Source organism: Cervus canadensis, chromosome 23, assembly GCF_019320065.1.
Source record: "Cervus canadensis isolate Bull #8, Minnesota chromosome 23, ASM1932006v1, whole genome shotgun sequence".
Lineage (NCBI taxonomy): Eukaryota > Metazoa > Chordata > Mammalia > Artiodactyla > Cervidae > Cervus > Cervus canadensis.
The window spans coordinates 36,167,696-36,194,147 of NC_057408.1; the positions used below are offsets into that span (position 1 = coordinate 36,167,696).

General features: G+C 45.4%; 1 protein-coding gene across 9 annotated transcripts in view; it reads right to left on the minus strand.

Moving 5' to 3' along the window:
* FHOD3 (formin homology 2 domain containing 3) overlaps positions 1-26,452 on the minus strand; it is a 503,163-nt gene that overhangs the window by 401,530 nt on the left and 75,181 nt on the right. For all 9 annotated transcript variants that reach the window (XM_043443940.1, XM_043443933.1, XM_043443935.1 and 6 more), the window contains exon 3: positions 25,414-25,478. In XM_043443940.1, the coding sequence (XP_043299875.1) occupies positions 25,414-25,478 (65 nt within the window). The remainder of the gene's footprint in view (positions 1-25,413; positions 25,479-26,452) is intronic.

Sequence of the window (26,452 nt, forward strand, 5' to 3'; positions counted from 1 at the left end):
GAGCGGAGCTGAACACTTTGACAGTGTAGACAGGGAACTAAAAAAAATGAAGAGAGCAAATGTAAAGACAGAACCTTAATTCTCTATTGCTAAGTATTGTTATTCTGACCCTTCCGGGAATGTGACTTAAAGTAAATGGGTAAACATGGGCTATTCTATCCACCCCTGTGTCTGAGTTCAGCATCAGAAGCAACCCTACACCCATAACCCAGTTCTCCTCTCTCACATGCCTCTAGTACCTTTCTTTCTAAGTAAGAGATCTGGTCCTTATTCTAGTCTCAACATGCCCAAAACTGAATGCACAGACTGTCTCCACAAATCAGTCCAGTCGCTCCTCCCAGGTCCTGTATTTCTTTTAGGCTTAGTTGTCCTCCCATTGTGCAGGGTTGGAAATTGCTGGTGATCCCCTGATTCGCTTTCTCTCTGCAAAATACTCATAAAGGTCTGCAAAAATACTCATAAAGAACATTGTTTGAACTGCTTTCAGATAGCCATTCAAAGTCTATGGGTCCTCTCATTCAACAATTCACTATCAGTGCATGGATTTGGAAAGGGCCAGTTAAATAAATGGCTGTATCACTACACAGCCAAGGACTACACGTGCATGTGTAGGTGTGTTCATACTTGCTCATTCAGACTTAGACCATCCTTGGAAAGATGCATAAGAAGCTGAGGACACTGACAGGCCAAAACAGGGTGACCGGCAGGGATGGGAAGGGATTGTTCGCTCTTTGTCATTTATGCCTTCTAATTTTCAAACTGCTGTATTCAAAAGGATAAAATTACAGTTTAATTGCTAAATCAAGTCAACTGCATTAAATGCAAAAGACCCTGTACAGATGAAGAACAGTTAACAATTCCAGGAAAACATAATTTATAAATACGAACCAATTAAAAGACAGAAGCAGGTTTTAACAGCTGGGAAAAAACAAAGATTCCTCTTCATCAAAACCCCAAGCCAGCCATCAGGGCTCTGTCTCTGCCCAGAGAGGCAGTAACTCTCACCTGATAAAAGTCACCTGCCACAGCCCATGCTGGAGACGGATGGACAACTGGTCACATGTGGTCACTTTTTTCCTAGGCTTTTCCGAGCCCTGCTCCAGTCTCTTCAAACCAAAATGTAAGCCTTGACGGCAGAATTCAGCCCACACATATGTCACTGAAAAACATCTGTGCACCAGTATAATATGCCCCACAACCCTTAGGGGCCCTGGAAGAAACCAGAACCAAGATCTGCCATGCTCCATGGGCACCAGCTGAGCCACAGAAAGGGTATAGTTAAAAACAGAAATGACATCACTCAGATATCAACGAGGAAGGAATTTTAAAGGGGCTTCCATTTTTTCAAGGAGGCTCAATATAAGAAATGCCCATTTTAATAAGATTTGGGTATTTATAAATCTTTAATAAGATTTGAGCATAATAAAACCTGTAAACCTGTTTTAAAATATCTGTGCCTTTGTATCACTATGAGGATCTAAATAAATTAGAGCCAAAATACAGTTTCTCCCTCCAGTTCAGTTCAGTCGCTCAGTCATGTCCAACTCTTTGTGACCCCATGAAACGCAGCACGCCAGGCCTCCCTGTCCATCACCAACTCCCGGAGTCCACCCAAACCCATGTCCATCGAGTCGGTGATGCCATCCAACCATCTCATCCTCTGTCGTCCCCTTCTCCTCCTGCCCTCAATCTTTCCCAGCGCCAGGGTCTTTGCTCCCTCCAGACTATCTCAAAGGGATACACTGAAAAAAGAGAAACATCAAGGTTCAATGGCAGTGGTCTCCCTTCACAACTAAACCAGCAGGAGGTTTAATAACAGCTGCAGTAACTAACCCACCCCAGATGCCTGGGATCATTCTATCTCTTGGGTGCTTATAATCTGTCATGATCCATATTTGTTTGACACACTGTTTTCTGTCATTTTAATACTCTACACAACTTCCAATCATTTTGGGAAACAGGATAAAGTCTAACTATAACCAGTAAATCATGGAATCAAGGCCAACCACTGCTTCCTCCAATCACAGTTCACACACAGCTATAACCCTGGGGCTCCCCTCCACCATCAAGCCCCTCTCCAGTGCTCTGGTAGTGGGGGAAGCTAGTCAGCAATACCAGCCTCCTCGCCTCCACCCTGACCTCTTGGCTCCTCCCCATCCAATTCATCCTATGTACCATTTCCAGAATTACTATTGTTGTTCAGTCACAAGTTGTGTCCGACTCTTTGTGACCCCATGAACTGCAGCACACCAGGCTTCCCTGTCCTTCACTATCTCCCAGAGTTTGCTCAAACTCATGTCCATTGAGTCAATGATACCATCCAACCATCTCATCTTCTGTCATCCCCTTCTCCTCCTGCTCTCAATCTTTCCCAGCATCAGGGACTTTTTGCACTAGGTGGCCAAAGCATTGGAGCTTCAGCTTCAGCATCAGTCTTTCCAGTGAATATTTAGGGTTGATTTCCTTTAGGATTGACTGGTTTGATCTCCTTGCTGACCAAGGAACTCTCAAGAGTCTTCTCCAGCACCACAGCATCAATTCTTCAGCACTCAGCCTTCCTTATGGTCCAACTCTCACATTCATACATGACTACTGGAAAAACCATAGCTTTGACTATATGGACCTTTGTCAGCAAAGTGATTTCCAGAATATTCTTCCACAAATCCCATTCCCATCATGTTACTCCCCAGCTCAAAATCTGATTTCAGTAATTCGCTTATGTTCTACTTAGTAAAAATCTCATTGTCTTTTTGTAAGACTGTGTACCCAAAGACTTTATTAATACTCTTTATTTGGGCAGCACAATGTATAAACTGTTATCACCATGTTTGAAACAATGAACCCATGAAGCAGGTAGCATCCCCCCCAGTCAACAGCTCAGAAAACCTGATATTTCATACCCACCACACACACCCACATCGTTTAATGCCTTGGTCTTCAGTCCAGGTAGGTAGTATTCTCTCTACTCCCAGATTTACTCTGCTCCTCCTCATGCCCAGCTGGGTGTCTTTTCTCCAGGGGCTCCTTCAACCCTTCCATGTCACCTCCTTAAACCCTTCCAGGCGTTGATCAAACCTGTCACCTCCCAAGACTTTTCCTATGGCCAGTCTGTCTGTAGACCCCAGCCCTGTGGGTCCAGATGGATTAGCTTTCTGCCCTCCTGTGGGATACCAACAGAATCAGATATTCACAATGTGTGAGGGTGGGGAAATCACATCAACCCAGTTAGGAGTAAGGAACAAGCCCATTTAGTACAATTTAAGGGGAAGACTCCTGGCCCCATCAAAAGACCCATTTTCTGAAGCTTCTTAGACAGCAAGGGTCACTTTCTCTCAACTTTGCATCCTCTGGCTAACACAGTACTAGGTACACAGCTGAGGCTCCTGATTACTGGCTTCCTGAGGGAACCCATCACCAACTGTCCTGGTGTGAATCAGTCTAATCAGACTCCTCTCAACATAGGCATGACTGCAGCTCATGAGTCCCTCGGTGGCCCTCCTGGGGGCAGCTCCCGAGCAGTGGTTCTCAACTGGGGCCAATTCTGCCCTGATCTGGCAACATCTGCAGGAGTTTTCTGCTGTTACAACTAGGGGAGTTGTTACTGGAATCTAGTGTACAGAAGTCAGTGTGTGCATGTGCACACGTATGCAAGCGTATGTGCTGATCATGGCTGACTCTGTGACACCATGGACTATAGCCACCAAGTTCCACTGTCCATGGAATTTTCCAGGCAAGAATACTGGAGTGGGTTGCCATTTCCCTCTTCAGGGGATCTTCCTGAACCAGAGATCGAACCCATGTCTCCTGTGGCTCCTGCATTGGTTCTTTACCAGTTGAGCCACCTGGGAAGCCATGTAGAGGTAAGGGATACCAGTAAACATCGTAAAATGCACAGGAGGACCCATGATAAATAAGTCTCTGGCTCCAAATGTCAACACTACCGAGGAGGAGAGGGAATAAAACAATGAGAGAAAAAGTGCCTGCAAGACCAAGGCCTCTATAGCAACGGATGGAAACATCACATTAGTCGCCAGATCCATCCTAAATGCTTTCGACATTACGTTGCATTATTCAACTCTAATATCGAGCAGCATGGCCTTCTGCCCTGCAGCCATCCCAGAAGCATGTGGTGGGCATGGCAGACACTCCAGCATGACCACATCGCAAAGTCTAGGAGCCGGCCGCCACATTGCTGCCTACTAATTTTAATCTCTCTTTCTCAAAGGTCAGGAATATTTTCGGACCTCTCAGCACATGCATGTGGTGGGCAGACTGGATCTATGCTGCTTCCAGTTGGCAAGGCACCTCATTTTGCCAGCACCCAGGGCTGAGTTACAGGCTGACCTTTGTCCCCGTCACTCTTCCAGGGACATTTTTAGTCCATTATCCTAACGGGCAAATGATATGTAAGGACCAGAAGGCTATGAGTCCGTGATTATATTTATAATGAAAGCGTCGTATCCAAAAGAAAACAGTAATTCATTAAAACCGCCCTGCCCGTCTGCCATTACAGTAGCTGAAAGAGAAAGAATGGGCTTCACGGTGAGGTACAAATGAGCTGCCAGAGCATGAAATGCAGACAAAGCCGGACAGAGGAGGGAGAGATGCAACCCGCCTGGTTCCAGGAAAAGTTTCGCCCTGGCTGCACAGCGTGGCTGGATCCGGAGGGGAGGGACGGGGGAAGCAGCAGCCGGGGGCTCAGGGTCTGGGAAGGCGGGGAGCTCCCTTCCTCCGACCCCTGCTCAGGGCAAGCATTTTGAGCAGACACCTCAGCTGTGGCCCTCATCTCTCATCAGTACTTCAGGAAACTCCAGAGGGATGGGGAAGAAAAGGCAGCTGGACTCTCACTGGGGTCCCAGACGCCCCTCCCTTATTATCCCCAGGGCTGGAGACCACCGTGCGCCTTGCGGAGCACTGTGCTGGGAGACTGCCCACATCTGCTCACTGTGCTTACAGAGCACCCGCCGTGTGCTTGATGGGGTTCTAAACACCACGTGGGTCAACTCAACCCCCAACCCCCCCGGTGACTGTCTCGCTCAACAGGAGAGAAAAGAGGCAGAGAGAAGTCACGCAGCTTTCTAGTGGTGGAGTCGGGGTGTGGAGAGAAGGAAATGGCAACTCACTCCAGTACTCACACCTGGGAAGGCCCATGGACAGCGGAGCCTGGCGGGCTATAGTCCATGGGTCGCAAAGAGTCAGACAGGACGGAGCCACTAACACTCACACTTCACTTCACGGGCAAGAAGCAAGAAAGCTAAGGCAGGGCCATTCCCTGTCCACAGAAGTGGACTCTTGATCTTTCCAAGTTGGTCTCATCCATGAACGACTGGTGACTAGTCTCTGTATTCCAGTTGTCATTTCCCCCCAAATCGTGCAATCTCTCCATAAACTCTATTACATGATTACTCTAGATCCCAGGGTTTACTAGTTTAGTAATTCCTTCTTCCCCCTCCAAATGTTCTGAGTGGAGAGTCATGTCAGGGGAGACAGAACCACTGTCATGGCGAACATGCGCGCCCTGCTACGTCAGCCACTCATGACGTAGTCACTCACGACGTAGTCACTCTCGCAAGCAAGTTTGCCACAAGTGCACTCACCTCAAAACCACCTCTTGTTCACACCTTGGTACACCAGGCTGCAGAGGCCAGAGTGCGATGTGTTATATTGCTTTTGTTATAGTATTTGGACAAGTGTTAACAGAAAATATCAAAGGTCTGGAATGTGCTCCCCCAAAATCAAAACAGGCAGTCCCGGGCACAGTGGCCATGGTGCCCATGGAGCAGGACCCCAGCCCTGGAACAGGTTCCACCTCCCCTATCGACAACAGTGAGCACACGCCCCCGACAGAGTCACGCTTTATTTTAGACTCACTCCCTCTCTTTCACCTCAAATACTGCAGCCTTAAAAAGAACAAAGCTCCGGGCATCTCCAGTTTTAATTTAGCCCGGCGCAGACAGCCTGCCCTGAGCCGCCATCCCGGCCGAGGGGAGACGGGCAAGAGCAGCTGCCTGTCATCTCGACTCTGGACATGCCACCCCCGTCTTCCGAGCACATGGCGCATCTCTCTAAGTTGCCTGACGAGGCAGCGCCCTGCCTGCCTTCAGGAGAAGGGTTAGAGCTAAAAGGACCCACATCCCCAACTCCGGAGTCCAGTCTGCAGAGATCTTCTCTGTGGGGCTAACAGGGTCTCGCCCTCCTAAAGTCAGAAGCATGTGGGAAATGAGGCATGCCAGGCAGACCAACAGGGCTGGACCACTGATGCAGCTCAGGAGAGAGCTGACCTCGCCCCTAGGGCCAGAGGGTATCCCGAGCAGCCCAGGAGGTGACCCCTGGCCCACCAGAGGGACAGGCTGCTGGCCCATGGCAAAGCCAAGACCTGGAGGGTCCTCAAAACAGGACACACGAAGAGGAGAAGAGCTGAGCCTCACCTGCTCACTGCCTTCTCCCAGACCCACCATCTCTCCTTGCGCAGGAGTGAAGCGGGAGGGGCGGCCACAGTGTCCTCCTGGGATGCTGAGTAGAAGTCCCTGCTCTCTCTGGAAGTAGGAAGAGTAGGACTCAGGACTCCCTGTGATGTAGTCACATCCGAGGAGAGTGAAAATCCATGTCACATCATTCTAAGGATTATCTGTACAGGCAGCATGCTTTTAACACACAGTCCTCTGGGAAAGGACAGTGACAATAACTAGGTAAGTTACCTGGAATAAGGAGGTGATTCCTTCCATTCTTGAGTCTAGGAGTGCTGCCCTCCTAAGGAATGAGAGTGAAGTTGCTCAGTCATGTCCAACTCTTGGCGACCCTATGGACTGTAGCCCGCCAGATTCCTCCATCCATGGGATTTTCCGCGCAAGGATACTGGAGTGGGTTGCTATTTCCTTCTCCAGGGATCGAAGCCAGATCTCCCTCATTGCAGGCAGACTCTTCACCATCTGAGCCACAAGAGAATCCCAAGAGAGAGAGGGGAGGCAAAAAGCCTACAGCACCCAGTATTCCCAGGCGGTCTCACATCCAAGTACTAACCAGACCCCACGCTGCTTAGCTTCCAAGATCAGATGATATCAGGTGCACTAGGAAAAATGCATAAATGGAGGGCCGCCTGCCCGACTCTGACCTCCTGGGCCTTTCAGGAGCTGAGCGACAGACTCAAGAACACACTGTGTCCATTTTCTGTTTCTCTGTAAGAGACAGCGGACGGAGGGAGGCACGCAGGGGCTCCAGATGTTTTGTTTGGTTTTCTCTGCTTAGCTTGGGCCTTGTATCTAGTTTAAGAATCAAGGAAAAGTCAGAAAGACATGGTATGCTACAGAAATCAAGAGGAGAGAAATGGAGGGTATAGTTAAAATTTTATGAACAAATATTCTTAGAGAAAAACACAATAAAAAGCAAAAGATTTAAGAGAGAGACCAGTGTAACCAAACTATTAAAAAGACTCCCTCAGAACACGTCTTCTATGTATACAGAGAATTTTCCAGTATTTATATGAACTAGGTCCCCAAGTTCACGTGGGAAAACTGAGGCGCAAAGCAGTTCTATGATTGGCTTCTAGAAACCCCAAACTCCTTCCTCGTATAAGGCCGCTTTACCTCTCTGCCCTCAGGGAGAGGAAGGTCCTCCATCCCTGCCCTGGGAAACAGGACATGGACAGATCACACACCTGGAGAATTGAGAGGTGAATGGTGAAACTCCCACGCAAAAAGCACCAGGGACATGTGGTGGGCAGGCTGGAACCCTTCCAGTGAGGGATGGGGGACAGGCATGGATGAAGTTCAGGTCTTCAGTGGACACGGCACACATCTCAACAGCAGATCCAGAGCTTAGGGCAGAGTTGGAAACTTCAAACACATAGCTTCCAGTTAGAAACAAGAGTAAAGGGAACTGCTCCCTGACTTCAGACAATACTACTAAGGCACAGTAATCAAAACAATGTGGTATTGGCACAAAACAGACATCAGATCAATAGAACTGAATAGAGAGCCCAGAAATAAACCCACATACCCCGGTCAATTGATCTATGACAAAGGAGGCAAGAATATACAATGGAGAAAAGATGGTCTCTTCAGCAAGTGGTGTTGGGAAAGCTGGACAGCTGCATGTAAATCAGTTAGAACACACCCTCACATCATACACAAAAATAAGCTCAAAATGGCTTTCAGACTTAAATATAAGACATTACACCATAAAACTCCTAAAAGAGAACATAGGCAAAACATTCTCTGATTTAAGTAGTACCAATGTTTCCTTAGGTCAGTCTCCTAAGACAACAGAAATAAAAACAAAAATGAACAAATGGGACCTAACTAAATTTAGAGGATTTTGCACAGCAAAGGAAACCATAGAGAAAAGGAAAAGATAACACACAGACTGGGAGAAAATATTTGCAAATGATGTGACCAACAAGGGCTTCATTTCCAAAGTAAACAAACAGCTGGTTGAACTCAATAACAACAACAAAACCCAATCAAAATATAGACAGAAAAAAAAATGGGCAGAATATCTAAACAGACGAATCTCCAAGACATAGAGATGGCCAGCAGACACATGAAAAGATGCTCAACATTGCTAAGCACTATAGAAATGCAAATCAAAGCTACCATGAGGTATGACCATATGCCAGTCAGAACGGTCATCACAAAAAGTCTACAAATAACAAATACTGGAGAGGGTATGGAGAAAAGGGAGCCCTCCTAACATTGTTAGTGGGAACGTAAATTGATCCAGTAACTATGAAGAACAGTATGGAGGTTCCTTAAAAAACTAAAAGCGGAGCTACCATATGACCCAGCAATCCCACTACTGGCCATATATCTGGAAAAGATGCAAACTAATTCAAAATGATACATTCACCTCAATGTTCATAGGAGCACTATTTACAATAGCCAAGACATGGAAGCAACCTAAATATCCATCAACAAATGAATAAATAAAGAAGATGTGGTATAAATATATATATATACATATGAATATCCCTCAGCCATAAAAAAGAATAAAATAATGCCCTTTGTAGCAATATGGATGAACCTAGAGATTATCATACTAAGCAAAGTCAGACAGAGAAAGACAAACACCATGTGATATCACTTACATTGTGGAATCCAAAAATGATATAAATGAACTTATTTTCAAAACAAAAACAGTCACTGACATAGAAAACAAATTTATGGTTACCAAAGAGGAAGAGGGGGAGGGATAAATTAGAAGTTTTTGATTAGCAGATATCAACTATTATATACAAAACAGATAAACAACAAGGTCCTACTGTATAGTACAGGGAACTATATTCAATATCTTATAACAAACTGTAATGGAAAAGAAACTGAAAAAGTTTATATATGTATACATATATATATATGAATCACTTTGCTATACACCAGAAACTAACATAAAGTTGTAAATCAACTATACTTTAATAAAAATTGCTTCCTATTTGTACTACATTTACTATGTACCGATTCATTTCCTTTACAGCACTTGACATGATGGTGACACCCAGGAGGCATTCATTCCATAAACGTTGATGAGCTATTTTCTAAGTCAGGTGGAAAGCTGGATATCTCTCACATCACAGGAATATAAATGAGAGTACATTTTCAAGCCTACTCATAAGTTACTGCTGAATCTCAACAATAGCAACAACAAAGCTCCAGCTCATGGAAATCCCGCAGGGCTGCCAGGTGTCAGATTTTTGACCGAAGACAGACTCCCGGCTCACCAGTCCTTTCAGCAGCTCTGAAGGGAAACACAAGGGTCTCCATTTTTGGAGAAGTCAGTGCCAAGTCCCGGGTCTGGCTGCCTGACAATGCTGGTAGCAGCATCAGAATCCTGCCTCCCATGGCTCCACCCTGGTCCTCCAGTTCTCCTCAATTAGGACACCCCTGAACAGAGATCAATACCCTCAACCACAGTCTGGGTCCCCAGACCTGAGCAGACCCTGTCCACGACACCTGATTTTTTTTTTTCTTATTTTGTCTTCTAAGCCATTTGTTTAAGAAAAATGAAGAGATGCCAGAGGAGGATTCTACGAAATAAAAACCAGTATGTTTTAAATATATAATCTTGGATTCTAGACACAACCTCCTTTGGAGGTAACAACACAAGTCCTCCTCACAAGGCCCAGGTCAGCAGTCTCTTGTCATGCCCAGGAGTGAGAACCCCAAATTCCACAAGCCCCCCAAGCCAGAAGCCACAGCCTGGAGCCACCAGAGAATCCTGACAAAGACAGGGCCTCAAGTCAGACAGTGGAAAGGACTGAATCCCAAACCCTGGAGGAGAGTCAAAGAAAGGCAGGGCTACAAGTAGAACCCCAAGGCTAAGCTGCCCCTGAGTCCCACCATCCAGATATCTGTAGTGGGTACATACCAGCATGTTGACCTCAAATTGCCTGGCCTGAGCTGTTCCAGGCATCCTGGGAGGCCAACTCAATGGACACACTTTTCTTCAAGATTTCACTACCTTCCATGAAAGAAAAAAAAAATCTACACCAAATTGCATCAGTGACTCACCCGGCCTTGGCAGTTGCTAGCCAGGCAGCTTTGCGAGCTCCTTTTCAGAGTCCATAATCGGCTGGTAATTGTTTTTATGGCTTTCTGATGAAGTGCAAAGCACTGCGTGGCACTCTGCACTGCTTCCTCCTGGTGGCCTTGGAGTCCTTGGAGCCAGTGCCTGGTGAAGGGGATAGGACCTGGTCCGCCCATCCTCAGCCACTGACTTCACCGTCACCAACTCCAGCACCCAAGCCCCATGTCCAGGGACTCTGATGAGGGGCCACAGGGCCAGAGCGTGACATCATGGGGCAGCTTTCTAAGGTACCCTGAGCCAAACAAGTCATTTTTTAAAATCCCCAGGATACTAAGTCAACTGACAATATTACTGTTATATGTGTGGTGAGTTTACCATCATTAGTATAGTTGCTGAAATCAGTCCTGAATATTCAATGGAAGGACTGATGCTGAAGCTGAAGCTCTAATACTTTGGCCACCTGATGAAAAGAGCTGGCTCATTGGAAAAGACCCTGATGCTGGGAAAGACTGAAGGCAAAAGGAGAAGAGGGCAGCAAACTCCAGGAGATGGTAAAGGAGAGGGAAGCCTGGCATGCTGCAGCCCCTGGGATCGCAGATATGAACACGACTGAGCAGCTGAACAACAATAGCATAGCTGTTGTAAATAAAGATATTGATTGTATTTTTAGGTACCATTGGAACAGCTTATCTATTTGAACATTTTCTAAATATCAACTTGGAATTTTTTTTTTTACTACTTTTACAGTGTTCAGAGCATAATTTTTCAACCCTAAAATTATGAATACAAAGTAACTAGCACTCCGTGTTTTCATTCCTTTTCATATACTTGTCTTATTTGATTTCTGAGAAGCATTATCGTCCATTTCAGCAGTCCTCTCTGGAGAACACGATCTTGGAACACAAAGGATCGGGGAGAGAGGCTGCCTTTCACTAACACAAAATCCACTTCATTTCAGTGAAGATGAGAGTTGTTCAGTAAACATGTTGTTCAATGCTTTCCAAATATGGAGCATTCTGCTGCTGCTGCTGCTGCTGCTGCTACTGCTGCTAAGTCACTGCAGTTGTGTCCAACTCTGTGATCCCATAGACGGCAGCCCATCAGGCTCCCCCATCCCTGGGATTCTCCAGGCAAGAACACTGGAGTGGGTTGCCATTTCCTTCTCCAATATGTGAAAGTGAAAAGTGAAAGTGAAGTTGCTCAGTCGTGTCCAACTCTTAGCGATCCCATGGACTGCAGCCTACCAGGCTCCTCCATCCATGGGATTTTCCAGTCAAGAGTACTGGAGTGGGGTGCCATTGACTTCTCCGCTGGAGCATTCTAAAATGTATCAAAACCAGTATAACTGAAAAGAAGAGAACCACAATAATGACCCCAATGTCACTAGCTAAACAGAAACCAGGAACTCAGAATGGCCCTTCAGGTCTTGGGATGACCAGATCCACTGTGTAACACCAAAGAGAATGTTAACAGAAATTTACCGACCTATAGTTTCAAATCTGTCTGCCAATCAGCAAAGGGCAGCAGGTAAAACATACTGTAAATACATTCAGTCCAGTTCAGTCGCTCAGTTGTGTCCAACTCTTAGAGAACCCATGGACTGCAGCATGCAAACTCCCCCTGTCCATCATCAACTCCCGGAGTGTGCTCAAACTCATGTCCACTGAGTCAGTGATGCCATCCAACCATCTCATCCTCTGTCGACCCCTTCTCCTCCTGCCTTCAATCTTTCCCAGCATAAGGGTCTTTTCCAATAAGTTGGTTCTTTGCATCAGGTAGCCAAAATATTGGAGCTTCAGCTTCAGCATCAGTTCTTCCAATGAATATTCAGGACCAATTTCCTTTAAGATGGACTGGTTGGATCTCCTTGCAGTCCAAGGGACTCTCAAGAGTCTTCTCCAACACCACAGTTGATAAGCACCAATTCTTCAGCACTCAGCTTTCTTTATGGTCCAACTCTGACATCCATACATGACTACTGGAAAAACCATAATTTTGACTAGATAGACCTTTGTCGTCAAAGTGATGTCTCTGCTTTTTATTATGCTGTCTAGGTTTTTCATAGCTTTTCTTCCAAGGAGCAAGTGTCTTTTAATTTCATGGCAACAGTCACCATCTGTAGTGATTTTGGAGCCCCAAAAAATAAAGTCTCTGTTTCCATTGTTTCCCCATCTATTTGCCATGAAGTGATGGGACTAGATGCCAAGATCTTAGTTTTCTGAATGCTGAGTTTTAAGCCAACTTTTTCAATCTCCCCTTTTACTTTCATCAAGAGGCTCTTTAGTTCCTCTTTGCTTTCTGCTATAAGGGTGGTGTCATTTGAATATCTGAGGTTATTGATATTTCTCCCAGCAATCTTGATTCCAGCTTGTGCTTCATCCAGCCTGGCATTTTGCATGATGTACTCTGCATAGAAGTTAAATAAGCAAGGTGACAATATTCAGCCTTGATGTTCTCCTTTCCCAATTTTGAACTAGTTTGTTGTTCCATGTCCAGTTCTAACTGTTGCTTCCTGACCAGATTAGTTGGGTATTAGCTGCATTCATATTTAAATAAGAGTTCTACAGTTTATTGTTGCAGTTTATCATCTCATACAATCTTGAGATTCAGTTCTGAATAAGGTCCTTCAAGAGTTGGAGAGAAGACATGGATTTCCTACAAGTCACTTCTACCTATGAATAAATCAGACACTTTACAGGTAATTTCCTATAAGAACTACTGGATAATCACATTTCAACTGTGCTCTAACAAGCTGTAAAGCAACAAAATACAAACTTTGTCACAACGACGATAATATTCACCATTTGCCCCCAAGTAACACATGCCAGGCACCATGCTTGGATCTGTACGGACACCATCTCCAAGAATATTTACATCAGTACCAGCAGGGAGGCGTCAGGACCCACTTGTCCTCACTGTCATATATGAGCAGACAGACCTAAAAGGGTTGGGTAACTTGCTCATGGACACAAAGATTCAGGGCTACATTTAAACCCCAATTTGTCTGATTCTAAAGTATATACCTGTTCTTTGAGCCCATAAATCAATACTCAATATAAACTGTTCCTAAAACCTGGATCCAGCACCAATGAAATATTTATTTAATCCTCATAACAATACTTTAAAGAGATATCATTAATATCCCCTCTTGATAAATGAAGACATTGAGGCTCAGAGATGAGGTTATTTGCCAAAGGTCACACAGCTCCTCAGGGCAGGTCTGGTTCTAGACTCTATGTTCTCTCGAAGGCTCAGCAGATGCCTGGAGCATGGTCATCAGTGCTAAAGGCCAGCCAATGCAAGTTCAGGCCTTGGAGTCAGGAAGACCCACATGAGTATCTCAGCTCTGCCACGTACTCCCGTTGAGACCTCAGCCAAGCAAGCAGACCACAAGTGCCTCAGTCTCCTCCTCTGTTAAATGGGAACAGTAATCCCCTCCCCTCAGAGGCTGTTGTGAGGACTAAAGTAAATAGTACTTTGCTCAGGGTCTGGTGGGAAGAAAATGCCGTGGAAATTTCCCTTTCTGCTTGTCTAAAAGGAAAACTTTGTAAAAAGTAACACAACAGGACTTTTCCAGTTAACAGTTGACAGATACAGATGTGAATCAGCTCTGCAGTTCAGCTCTCTGTCCCTGGGCGAGCGAGCAAACCTCTCTGAATCTCTTTCTTCTTCTGTAAAGATAATTAATGTGTCAGGAGTATAAATGGAATAACCTGTGTTAAGCACCCTGCAAGGAGCAGGTGCTCAACACAGCAGCTGACGGGGCCTGGGGATGACTCACATGCAGCGTCCACCCCCAAAACGCCCCAGGTGAAGCCAGTGTTGGTCCTCCTCCCCTGGACTAAGGTGTGTGGCAGGGAGAGCAGTGTGATTCATAATGACTCTGACTCGGCTTTCAGACAAAATCTTCAGACCTAAATCCCTGCGCTCCTTCCATCCATCCATCCCTAGGCGACATCCAGGACACACACTGTGCCCACAGGAAGTATCCTCCCAAAGAGGAGGAGACAGTGGGGCTAGAAGGCTCTCAAAAGTCATTATATGTCACCTGCACAGGTCAGCCACCAGTTCTTGGCCATCCCTGCTCGGAACAATTAGAATCAGCATCCCACTGGGGCACACTCCATCACCAGCCCCAGAAAGATCCACAATCACCCTTCATGACGCTTCACCATCTTCTTCATGTGTTCTTCAGTGGTCTATCATCAACTTGCTACATTTGGGGCCAAGAGCATCTCACCCCTTTCCCCGAAAGAAATGACCCAGGCTCTGTTCTGAAGAGCAGTCTTATGTCAGGGTGTTAGCCCAAATCACCACCATCTTACCTCCAACCTCAGGACACAGATTTAAAGGTCACAGCTCCATGTGGGACCCAGACCACCCAGGGCAGAGGCAGACAGTGGCCCCCAGACTCCACTCACATCACTCTGCCTGGCACCCAGGTCATGAGCGACCAGAGGCTATGCACTTCCAGCTTCACATGAGACCTCCAGAACTGAGAGTCCTCCGGGAAACACTCTTTAAAGGATACTCTGCCCACTTGCACAGCTGTTACTTTCTACTTTCTTCCACATTCTGTTTACTGCCTTTTATTCTTTTTCTGAGAAAATACCAAAGAAATTCATTTCTGAAAGAAAACGAATTAAATACATGTCAGTTCTACAACCTTTTCAGTGGTTCTTTTGAGTTCCTGGACGCAACTCTTGTGTGTGTGTGTGTGTGTGTGTGTGTGTGTGCGTGCGTGCGTGCGTGCGTGCGTGCGCGCATCTGTGTGTTTGTCTAGGCTTCCCCACACCAACAAGCCATCCTCAGCCCACCAGCTGGGTGTGCTACCATTCACCTCGATGCTGACACTATCTACATAGTGCAGTAGCTGTCCCATAAGTCGTCCCACAAGAAGGCCCCCACCCCACTTCAGAAGCCAATCCCAAGTTTTCACCCGTGCTTCTGATCAACCAGCAATAGATCAGAAGTTCCAATGAACCCCTCCTTGGCCTTGATTAATTTGTTAGAGCAGCTCACAGGACTTAAACATTTTACTCACTAGGTCACCAGTTCATTATAGAAGGATATAAATCAAGAACAGCCACGTGGAAGAAATGCAACAGGCAAAGTCAAGGGCAAGAGTGAGGATCTTCTGTGTCCTCTCCAGATGCCACTCTCCCTGAATCCCTGTGTGTTCACCAACCCAGAGGCTCTCTGAAACCTATACTTTAGGGGATTTTAATAGAGGCTTCATTACAGGGTCATAACTGATTAAATCATTGGCCGTTGGTGATTCATCCAACCTCTGTCTAGCCCTTCTCATCTCCCTGAAGGTCAGAGGGTAAACTGGAAAGTTCTAAACCTCTAATCACATGGTGGGGATTCCCTGGTGGCTCAAACGGTAAAGAATGCCCCTGCAATGCAGGAGACCCAGGTTCAATCAGGTTGGAACCCTGATCTCCAAGGTTGGGAAGATCCCCTGGAGAAGGAAATAACTATCCACTCCAGTGTTCTTGCCTGGAGAACTCCATGGACAGAGGCACCTGGCAGGTTATAGTCCATGGGGTCGCAGAGAGTTGGACACGACTAAGCACACACAATCAACATCGGCAACCAGTTCCCACCCCTACGTGGGGTACAAAAGTCACCATGTTAACATAACAAAAAATATCTTTGTTGCTCTTACCACTTAAGAAATTCCAAGGGTTTTAGGAGTTCTATGCCAGAAATAGGATGAAGATCAAATACACATTCTTAATAGAAACCACAGTATCACAAGAGGCTTTATTTACTCAATAAATAAGCTGAGGTCTGCTTTGTTTTGTAGGCTGGATACAAAACAGTCCACCTTCAAGGAGCTAGCTTCAACAGCTCGTGGCTACCTGGGACGGAACCCCTATATCATAGATCTCCTCAGGTATGAACCAATCTCCAATCCAGGAGCAGGAGGACTCAACAGCTTCCTGCCTAGAACCCTGCTGTTCCTTCTGGATAGCTCCTAAAGCCAGAGGCAATAGTTCCCAGAAATGTCCTAACACGAAGCCCAAAATGAGGGGCCACATGTCCAGTGGTCAAGATGGAGCCAGGAAGGGACTCAGAAGCTCCAGTTCCATCTAAAGGAGTTGGCAGCTCAACCCAGAGGAAAGGATTGTAACTGCATTGCTAAACACGGTCAGCTCTTGAAGGGTGAAATCCATTTATCTCAGCTGTTTCCTTTCCCCTAAGGCAATCTGTGAACCACACTTGGGGGAACTCAACTGGAAGACCATCTTCTGAAGCCTGGCAAAACTTCGTTTGGGAAAAATGTTATATTAGATGTTTCAGCAGCACTTCTCAGACTTTTTAAACCAGAAGGGTTGCATCGGTCTGCAGTCACATATGAAGACTGAGCTAAAGATTATATTGTTGTTGTTGTTTAGTCGCTCAGTCGTGTCTGACTCTTTGTGACCCCATGGACTGTAACCTGCCAGGTTCCTCTGGCCCTGGGATTCTCCAGACAAGAGTACTGGAGTAGGTTGCCATTTCCTTCTTCAGGGGATCTTCCCGACCCAGGGGATAGAACCTGGGTCTCCTACATTGGCAGGTGGATTCTTTACCACTGAGCCACCAGGGAAGCCTGGAGGTTACATAAAATAGCCTAAAAAGAGAAGTATCAGGCCAGGGCAAAGACCCCCAGTCAGGGAATAGACAGCGTCAAGACTTATTCCCTCTCCATCCCAGGCATGTGGTCTTGAGAAAATGTCCACTCTTCTCAGCCCCTCCCAAGGCTCAGGAGGGGCAGAGAAGGTCCATGCAACATGGGTGAGAAGAGAAATACTGCAAAAGTGTCATCCAGTGAACATGGTTCACATGGCCTTTTTTAAATGGCCAAGGTAAATAAGTTCCAAAGAACTGATGGAAACTGTGGTGCTGGAGAAGACTTCTGAGAATCCCCTGGACCGCAAGGAGATCAAACCAGTCAATCTTAAGGGAAATCCAACCCTGAATATTCATTGGAAGGACTGATGCTAAAGCTGAAGCGCCAGTATTTTTGTCATCTGATCCAAACAGCCAACTCACTGGAAAAGTCCCTGATGCTGGGAAAGATTGAGGGAAGAAGAAGAGGGCATCAGAGGATGAGATGGCTGGATGGCATCACTGATGCAATGGACATGAACTTGGGCAAACTTGGGGAGATGGTGACAGACAGAAAGAGGCCTGGCGTGCTGTAGTCCATGGGGTCACAAAGAGTCAGACACAACTGGGCGACTGAACAACAAACAAGCTCCAGTTTAGTAGAGTTCTTCTCAAACTAATCTTCTTTGTAGCATTTTACAACTTTTGAAATACTTGTAGCTGCATTATCTAATTTTAAGATTGTCATTAAGTTCACCACTAAATCCAAAGTGGAGCCTTTTTTAGAGACTAGGAAGTGACTTAAGTATTGAATGCACACCTAGCATCACACCTCCTCCCACAAAGACTGCCCCATGTTCTTGTAAAGTGGACTCCCTTCCTGTCTACACCATCACAGTAATTAGGATACAGATAAAGCATGTCACCTCTGGGTGTAATTAACAACAGAGACTGTTCTTCTTTTCAGTGATGATAACAAGATTTTAATTATATGAGCTTTTTTCATCTTCTACTCTGCTCAGTTCACTTCAGTTGGTCAGTCATGTCCGACTCTTTGCAACCCCATGGACTGCAGCATGCCAGGCTTCCCTGTCCATCACCTACGCCTGGAGCTTGCTCAAACTCATGTCCATCGAGCCAGTGATGTCATCCAACCATCTCATCCTCTGTCATCCCCTTCTCCTCCTGCCTTCAATCTTTCACAACATCAGGGTCTTTTCCAATGAGTCAGCTCTTCGCATGAGGTAGCCAAAGTAATGGAGCTTCAGCATCAGTCCTTCCAAAGAATATTCAGGACTGATTTCCTTTAGGATTGACTGATTGAATCTCCTTGCAGTCCAAGGGACTCTCAAAGAGTCTTCTCCAACACCACGGTTCAAAAGCATCAATTCTTCGGTGCACAGCTTTCTTTATGATCCAACTCTTACATCCATACATGACTACTGAAAAAAACCATAGCTTGTACTAGACGGACCTTTGTCAGCAAAGTAACATCTTTGCTTTTTTTTTGTTGTTGTTGTTTTGTTTTGTTTTTCATCTTTGCTTTTTAATATGCTGTCTAGGTTTGTCACAACTTTTTTTTCCCAAGGAGCAAGCTATTCTGTCACTATTACTCTATTATGTGAACTTGAGACCAATAGCACTTACAATAAATCCTCCAACATCTTTTTCTCCCCTTCAAATTAAAACTTAAACTGGCTACATATTTTGCTGAACTACTAATGTTTTGCAAGTTCTTTTTTTTACAAGTTAAAATACTTCCCATTGGTATTTCTAACACAAAAGAAATTGGTGAAATGCTCAAAGAATCCCCTTCCCTAGAAATCTGTTGTCTTCAAGTCTCTCAGCAAGACCTGAAAAGTACACAAGTGTTCACCCAATCCTTGGAGAATCCCCATGCAGCAGGACCTTTGCAAGCCATCCATCCTTTTCAGCTCCTAAGTCCTCTGGATATCAATGTCTCTAGTAATCGGAGACAAAGTGTTTGTTCTCTGACATACAGCCTTATTGATGTATGATAAAAATGAGGTTGTCTCTTCATGGGGACAGACACTGGTGCCAATAGCCAGGCACTAGAGCTTGCATTACACTCCACCATCAGGTCAGACCTGGGAGTGGAAAGCATTTATAGAAAGATCAGTCTTGAAGAAATCAAAAGCACAACGATTTCCTTACCAGGAGTTGTTTTCTGGATAGAAGTAAGGTTCTACTGGACAGCAAATTTGGAGTCTAACTGCCAGCACATGGTTTGAACTTGTAACATCTGCTACAGGTGTCTCCACCAATACGACTACATTCTTCAGTGTCAATTTTTTGTTGTCACTGGCTAGAATTTCACTCTACTGTGCTTAGTAACTCATTCGTGTCTGACTCTTTTGAGGCCCCATGGACTGCAGTCCGCCAGGCTCCTCTGTCCATGGGGACTCTCCAGGCAAGAACACTGGAGTGGGTTGCCATACCCTCCAGGGGATCTTCCCAACCCAGGGATCGAACCCAGAACTCCCTCACTGCAGGCGGATTCTTTACCCTCTGAACCACCAGGGAAGAATTTCACTAGGACAAGGCAAACAAACAGAAGGTAATGGTTCTAAGGCAATATTTAAATTCCATCATTCAACATCCAGAGATCCTAGAGAGGAGAGGTAACACAGTCCTACAGAGGCAATGAATTAATCATTTAAATATGGAAAAATCCTGGGACAGCAGTGGAGAGCACAAAGATGAAACAGCTGCCATAAGAGACCCTGATACACCTGCTTTTCTTGCCTGGGCTTAAATTCACATTTGCCCACATCCATATTTCCTTTCTGGATGCCTCTTAATTTCCGTAGCTGACCTGAGTATCCAGCTGCATCTGGAAGGTTCTTGTGTTCTCTCATAGGTTTGTGTCTCCTTTTCTTTATTCACCCCCACATTTATGTTTACTCGTGTGTCTGAAGGTGGTAGAACAATTCTTTAATCTCCAGTTGTTGTTTCAATTTTGGGCAACAAATCCTTTGTGATCTATATCCTCTTATGACAGATGTGTTGTTTAACAACCTGGTGGTATGTTTCACCTCCTTCACATATCGCTTCTTCCTTTTTATTTTTGAGTGGTGGTGGGGGGCATATCTGTCGATCACTGTTTGACCATAAGGCATCTTAGAGGCAGGCAGCCCCCAGAGAGAGTGAAGAGAGCCAACAAGTCGATCTTCCCCAGCCCAGATCCAATGTCCTTCTAGACACATGGACATTTCGTGAGATCTGTCATCTGGGAGCTGAGACAGATTAATAGGAAACAGATGATAAGAAGTGTTTAATCTGGTTAATCCAGAGAGCTTGTCTTTACCTAGAGAGCAGAACTCTGGGCGAAAATAGGTCACAGACTTATTATAAAAGGGAGGAAATCTAAAACAAATCTGGAAGTCTCCTTCTGCAAAGGGAGAGTCAGGATTTCGAAGCCAAGCCCTCTTGCTCACACTAACAGGTGTAAGAAGAAAGAACCTGAGACAGGGAGGAGTTGGCGCTGGCAGCGCTCGTGGGTCACAGCTCCATCCCCACTCTCTGCAGAGGAAACCCAGGGCTCTCTACCCTGTAACCAGAAGGGGTTCAGACACTGGACCAAGTCTATACCTCACCAAGAGCCCCACACCACACACTCACACACCACCTCCATCACCACCAGTGAAAGCCAGCACTGAGACAGGATCCCTCCCAAGAAGACTGCACCCAGCCTCGGGATCCTTCTCAATACCATGCCCCAGGGAGCCACTGCCTCTCCATCTGTTGGCATGTGAGCTGAATCACTGCAGTCACTTTTGCTCTAGAAGGTTCTTCTTGAAGAAACGCTCCACTATAACTTAGCTCTCTGCTGTAACAGAGTAACGCAAAGCATGCAGCTGCACTGCACAGCTCAGGAGAGGAAAACGCTCTACAAATATTCTGGTGCTTTCTTCTGCTGATGTTTCAGTTGCTGAAAAATTACTCTTCTGCATCAGTGGATGAAACAGCCTTTCCCTATGTTGTTTTTGTATCCTTGTGGGTTTCCCTGGTAGCTCAGTGGTAAATAATTCACCTGCCAATGCAGGAGACACAGGTTTGATCCCTGGTCCAGGAAGATCCCAACAGGCCAGGGAGTAACTAAGCCTTTGCTCCGAAACTACTGAGTCTGTGCTCCAGAGCCCATGCTCTGCAACAAGAGAAGCCACCGCTCGCAACTAGAGAAAAAGCCCATGCAACAGTGAATACCCAGTACAGCCGAAATAAACAAATAAATAAACTGGCTTTATCCTTGTGATTTGACCTTTAATGAGAGATGAAACTAAGCTCATGGAGAGCTTGATCACTTCTGCCACCTTGCCAGCTTCTGTCAACCTCACCTCTCTCTCACAGGCAGCTTTTGTCATCTCAGAGGTTTGGTGAAACACACTCTAAAAGGTCTAAAGACCCTTCATATGAGTTGTTCCTCCCGACTACAAGCATAAATGGCACTTTGGAATCTTCAGCCAATTTTTTATCCTTTTGTTTAACTCTATGCTGGATACTTGAAAGTGTCAGCCCTATGGCTCCCAGAGACTCAATCGACAGGGTTTACTTGCTAGATGAGAAGACAGGGTTTGCTTCAGAAAACTGAAGCAGAGGTTTGAAGTCAAACACAATGCCTTCAAAGACAGCCCGTAGAAGACTTGCAGATACTAACTTTAGGATCCTTATGACTTCAAACCTTACTTTTCTTAAGTCTCAATTCCATTCCTTGTCCCACAATTCTTCCACTCCTTTTCTCTTCAAGATGAGATTTAGTCATCAGGGCCAGTTGGCCCTCTGAACATTTTTCTGGCTTCTGGCAACAGGATCACTTGCTGGGACCAGAAAAGTTTTTGTCTCTAGCTAACCTCATTAAATGCAGACCTCACATGCCTGTCATAGATTTTTTTAACTTTGTATCTGTTAATTTCATCTCCACAATTTGACCACTATCTTTTTGAGGGATTGAAACTAGAAGAAGGCGAGGGCAAAGGCATATGGTGTTTGCTACTTTATGTTACATCAAGCGATCATACTAAAAATGTGCAAAGTAATACAGTGGAGAGGAGTCCAGAGGTACAAAGAGCATGGGGTCTCTCTATGTACCAAAAACTCACTCCAGCTTCCTGCTGTGCTATCAGCAAAGACCCCTGACTCAGCTTCTGGCTGGGACCATCACAGCAGTGCCCCGTGGCTTTCATTTCTCATGAGGTTTGCTCGGTCGCTAATCATGAAGGCTCCACTCCACTCTCATGCCAATGGGTACAGAGTTTCAACGTTATCACTGGAGAATTCCAAAGGCATATTCCCTCCAATTCATCAACAAGCAGTCCTGGATTCTAAACATTCCTATACTTAGCAAAAACAGAGGTGAAGGAGGAGAGAATTAGGGTGAAGAAAACACAACTTCGGAGAAATTCACTTGACAGCATTTTAAGCCCATTAGCCTACAGGGATACTGGATCCTTCCAATCCAATCGTGCGGTGGGAAGGAAAGTTTTTGGGGGAGCTGCATATGGTGCTAGGCTGACAGCAGTCACTGTCCCATGCCTGTAATCATTCAACCATTTCTTAGATGGGGAAGAGGGGAAGTGATCTTGAAAAAGAACAGGGATTCAACTAACTGATGTGAAAAAGGTTTTTTCCCTCTGTCAAGTTTCCCTTTGCCATTTCAACTGAAGATTGTTCCAGGTTTGGTTGTTTTTTTTTTTAATCCCAGAGAAATCTCACCTAATATTTCCATTTGGAAAGGGAAAAACTATGTCACAATGGCAGTTGGTACACCACACATAGGATGCATTCATTCCTTTGTATAAACATAAACCAAAGGATAATACTTAGTATTGCACTATTAAATCTATTTCACACCTTGTCAATAATAGGAAACAGAAGGACAAAGAAGGTTTTTTAAAACAAAGAAGAAACTTTGCCTTCTTGGGTATTGATGTTAATTCACACAGTCAAATCTTCTCATTTAATATACTCAGGCCTGAGGTAATTAATGGTGAAAAGCGATTAAAGCAGAAAGTCTTTTAAAAATGACACATGTGCACCTTAAGACTTGCAGCCATGGTGACTGACTGTCACTTTCTCTGGGATGAGACACAGTTGGTTGCCAGGCACACTGCTCAGGAGATGCACCTGCCCATCATTTAGGGCCATGTTCTTTGAATAAAGGTCTAGTGGGACTCCCCATGGACTTTCTTTCATGAGCCACTCACATAATACAGTCTCTGATGCCCAATCTTGGTGTCTTTGAAGTGGAGCAAGTACTGAAGATACTTACAAAGACCAGAATCCTCCTGGATTTTCATAACACTACACCTTTTATGGTTATCACAACCCACTCACATTGACTAGAAATGCTTTTATAGTAAGGAATTTTGAATCTTTTTCAACATACTCAAAGCAGTGACTTTGTATGCTCATACTTAATCAGTTTATAAAGTGTTCATATTCCATTTAATTACATAATTCTAATAGCAAGTACAATTGGCATAAACAGGTTTGGGAACAAACACACTGACCCTGTCAACACTGAGTTCTACCCTTTGAGCAGGAAGACCTGGGGAGACAGCAGGCTAGGCTGGACTGGCTGCTGGGGTTCAGTTGCCATGGGGATGAGATGTGTGCTTACATGTATCACTGGGGACTATGGAACAATATATCAGTTAATGCAGTGAGTCAGTAACATGGAAGCCAGCTAGATAGAAAAATCCTGTATTTAAAACATTTTAAGTGTATACTGCAAATAAGTAAATTTTCTTAAAACAAGTTAGGTCATTAGGACTTTGATCTAGCCTGTTTTAATGTAAATCTGCTTTCCGGTGCCTTACTCTTCCTAGGAAATACCAGTTCACACTCATGTCCCAAATTTGACTGGATATCTTCTATATTTCAACCAGTATCCAATATTTGTTGTATTCAGCCCGCTGTATGCACCTGGCTTTGTTCTAGATTCAGGACAAGGGTCAGAAGGGAGTTTATCCAAAGTCATAGATCACAAGACTTTTCTACAGGTAGGCATGATTTACACACATAAAATAATTGGAAAAACCATAAAGCAGGTAATCAAGGAAGTAAATGATTAAATACAACCAAGTGCCTGTGCATATTTTAAGGTCACTCAGTGCTACAGGCAGTTGAAAAGCAGGGTCAGTGCTGAAGATCCCACAGATTTCTCTCACTTCATTTCCAACAAGATCATGCACCCTCCCGACACACAGACCCTCCAGCTCCTGAGGTTTTTGTGTCTGCTGCACAATTACTCATCAACCACAGGGTCAGACAAAGGTTGTTCCTCAAGACACTCATAGCCTCACCCACTTATCCCCAAATGAAACAAAATTACAGAGATTCCCCTCCACGTCAGCTCCTCCCTCACCCCATCCCTGGGTCTCCAACAGGAAAGCAGGGAGGAGGAGGCGGGACTGGAAATGGTTCCTTCCACTGCACCCATGCACACCACACTCCAGATGTAGACTGGGCCTCAGCAGGATGACCGATGCACTCCTAATTAGAGGCCTGAATTAAGACATGACACATATTAAATAAATGTAAAATGACTCAGATGTGGAAAACTTCTATGCATAAGGCGAAATTTAGGTCCTTTCTTTTTCTTTTTATGTTACATACTTGCCTCAACTTGGCCCAAGGCCAGGAGGAAACCTTCCCATGGAGTCTGTCTACTTAACATAAATTATCGCTCTCATTGCCATCCGGCCCACGCATACAGTGGAGAAACCAGTGGGTCCGGGAAAATCAATGGCTGCAGGAATGGGCGCCGGTGAGGTTTCTTATGTGACCACAGGCAGGCCATTTGAACCACAAATAATCTGCTCAACATCGACTGCTGAGCATTCACGTGTGGTCCGTCCTGTACTGACCTGATTTCCCTTTCAATCGCCTGAGACCACAGGCCAGGGGGCTGCAGAGAGTCACTAGGAGGCACATGAAGGTCACTTCATCTGGCTGGAGGTTCACCCTGGCACAGCCCCATGAAGAACCTCATCTCTGCCCACATCACCAGAAAGAATCTCATCAACAATCCATCTTACCTCCAGCTCTACTCACCAGCCAAACAGCAAAGAAAGCCAGAATGAAAGAGGTAGCTTACAAAAACAACTGCCAGAAACTGCTTCCCTAAAAACTCTAACCATCTGTGCTAGGGACTAACCCAAGCATAGATAGCATAAGAGTGAATACTGCATTTTATTCCCAGAAGTGGCATCAATCATCACAAGTGTAATCGCCGAGGGCAGATGGCAAGCACCCCCTTCTGCAGATGTCACTTACCGATGCAGGCATGGACCCTCACGGACAGCTGTGTCCTTAGGATGATGCTATGCTTCTTGCCCCGCCTAATGGAGACAGGAGACAAAACATTCATTGGCGTCAGAGGGGTTGGCAAGGTGACCCTACCTGCTGTCAATCAACCTGATGGTGTGGACACGCCCACCTGGGGAGGCCCCAGATAAGCAGAAACCCACACTGAATAACTATCTATCCTGAAATACTGTGATGTCACAGGACTTTACAGAAAATAAAACAATGAAGTTTGACTCTATTAGACCGGCACAGGCATTTCATTGCCAAACCTGGTCTGCTCCACAGAGTCACATGTACTCATGCCTGACCATGTTGGGAAGTTTTTAAAATCTGTGCCCATCAAGAGAAATCCCTGGAATATAACAGCACAAATCTGCTTGATCATTCCCATGGCTACTTTTACATGTTTTCAGATATACAGAAGGACACACTTAGTGGGACAATCAGAAAGAACTGTTTTGCTGTGTGACAATTCAAGACACAGCTTTTCTCTATTGCTCCAACAGGAAGATGGGGTCCAGTAAAGAGAGCATGTAGGCTACTTGTCATTAGGATGCCAATTTACACCGCACCTTGTCTCACCTTTGCTTCCTTTTCACTTCATTTCTTATAGAGGAAGATATAGGATGCCCCCACCCCCCGTTCTCCTCCCACAAAGGCTCAGCCCACTCTTATAGAGGAAAACCAAAGCCCAGAGCACATAAGAGAAGATACATGGGAAGCACATGAGTTCTGTCTTCCTGGTATAGAAAACACTTTGAACTTTGGGAAAAAAGAGGGAAGCCAGGTTAAACAGAGCCAGGAACCGTCACAGGAGCGAGTAATCAGTTTGGTGTCTCAGTAGCTGAGTTCCCTCCCCATCACTCTGCAGGCCACGCTCACCCCTCCCCCTCAGGGCTCCGTGTATAACAGAGTCTCACAGGGCTTTCCCGTTTCCTGGCTTTGTGGTTGCGCTGGAAGACAAGGGGACATGAATCTCGCCAGGGCACATGATATTATAAATATG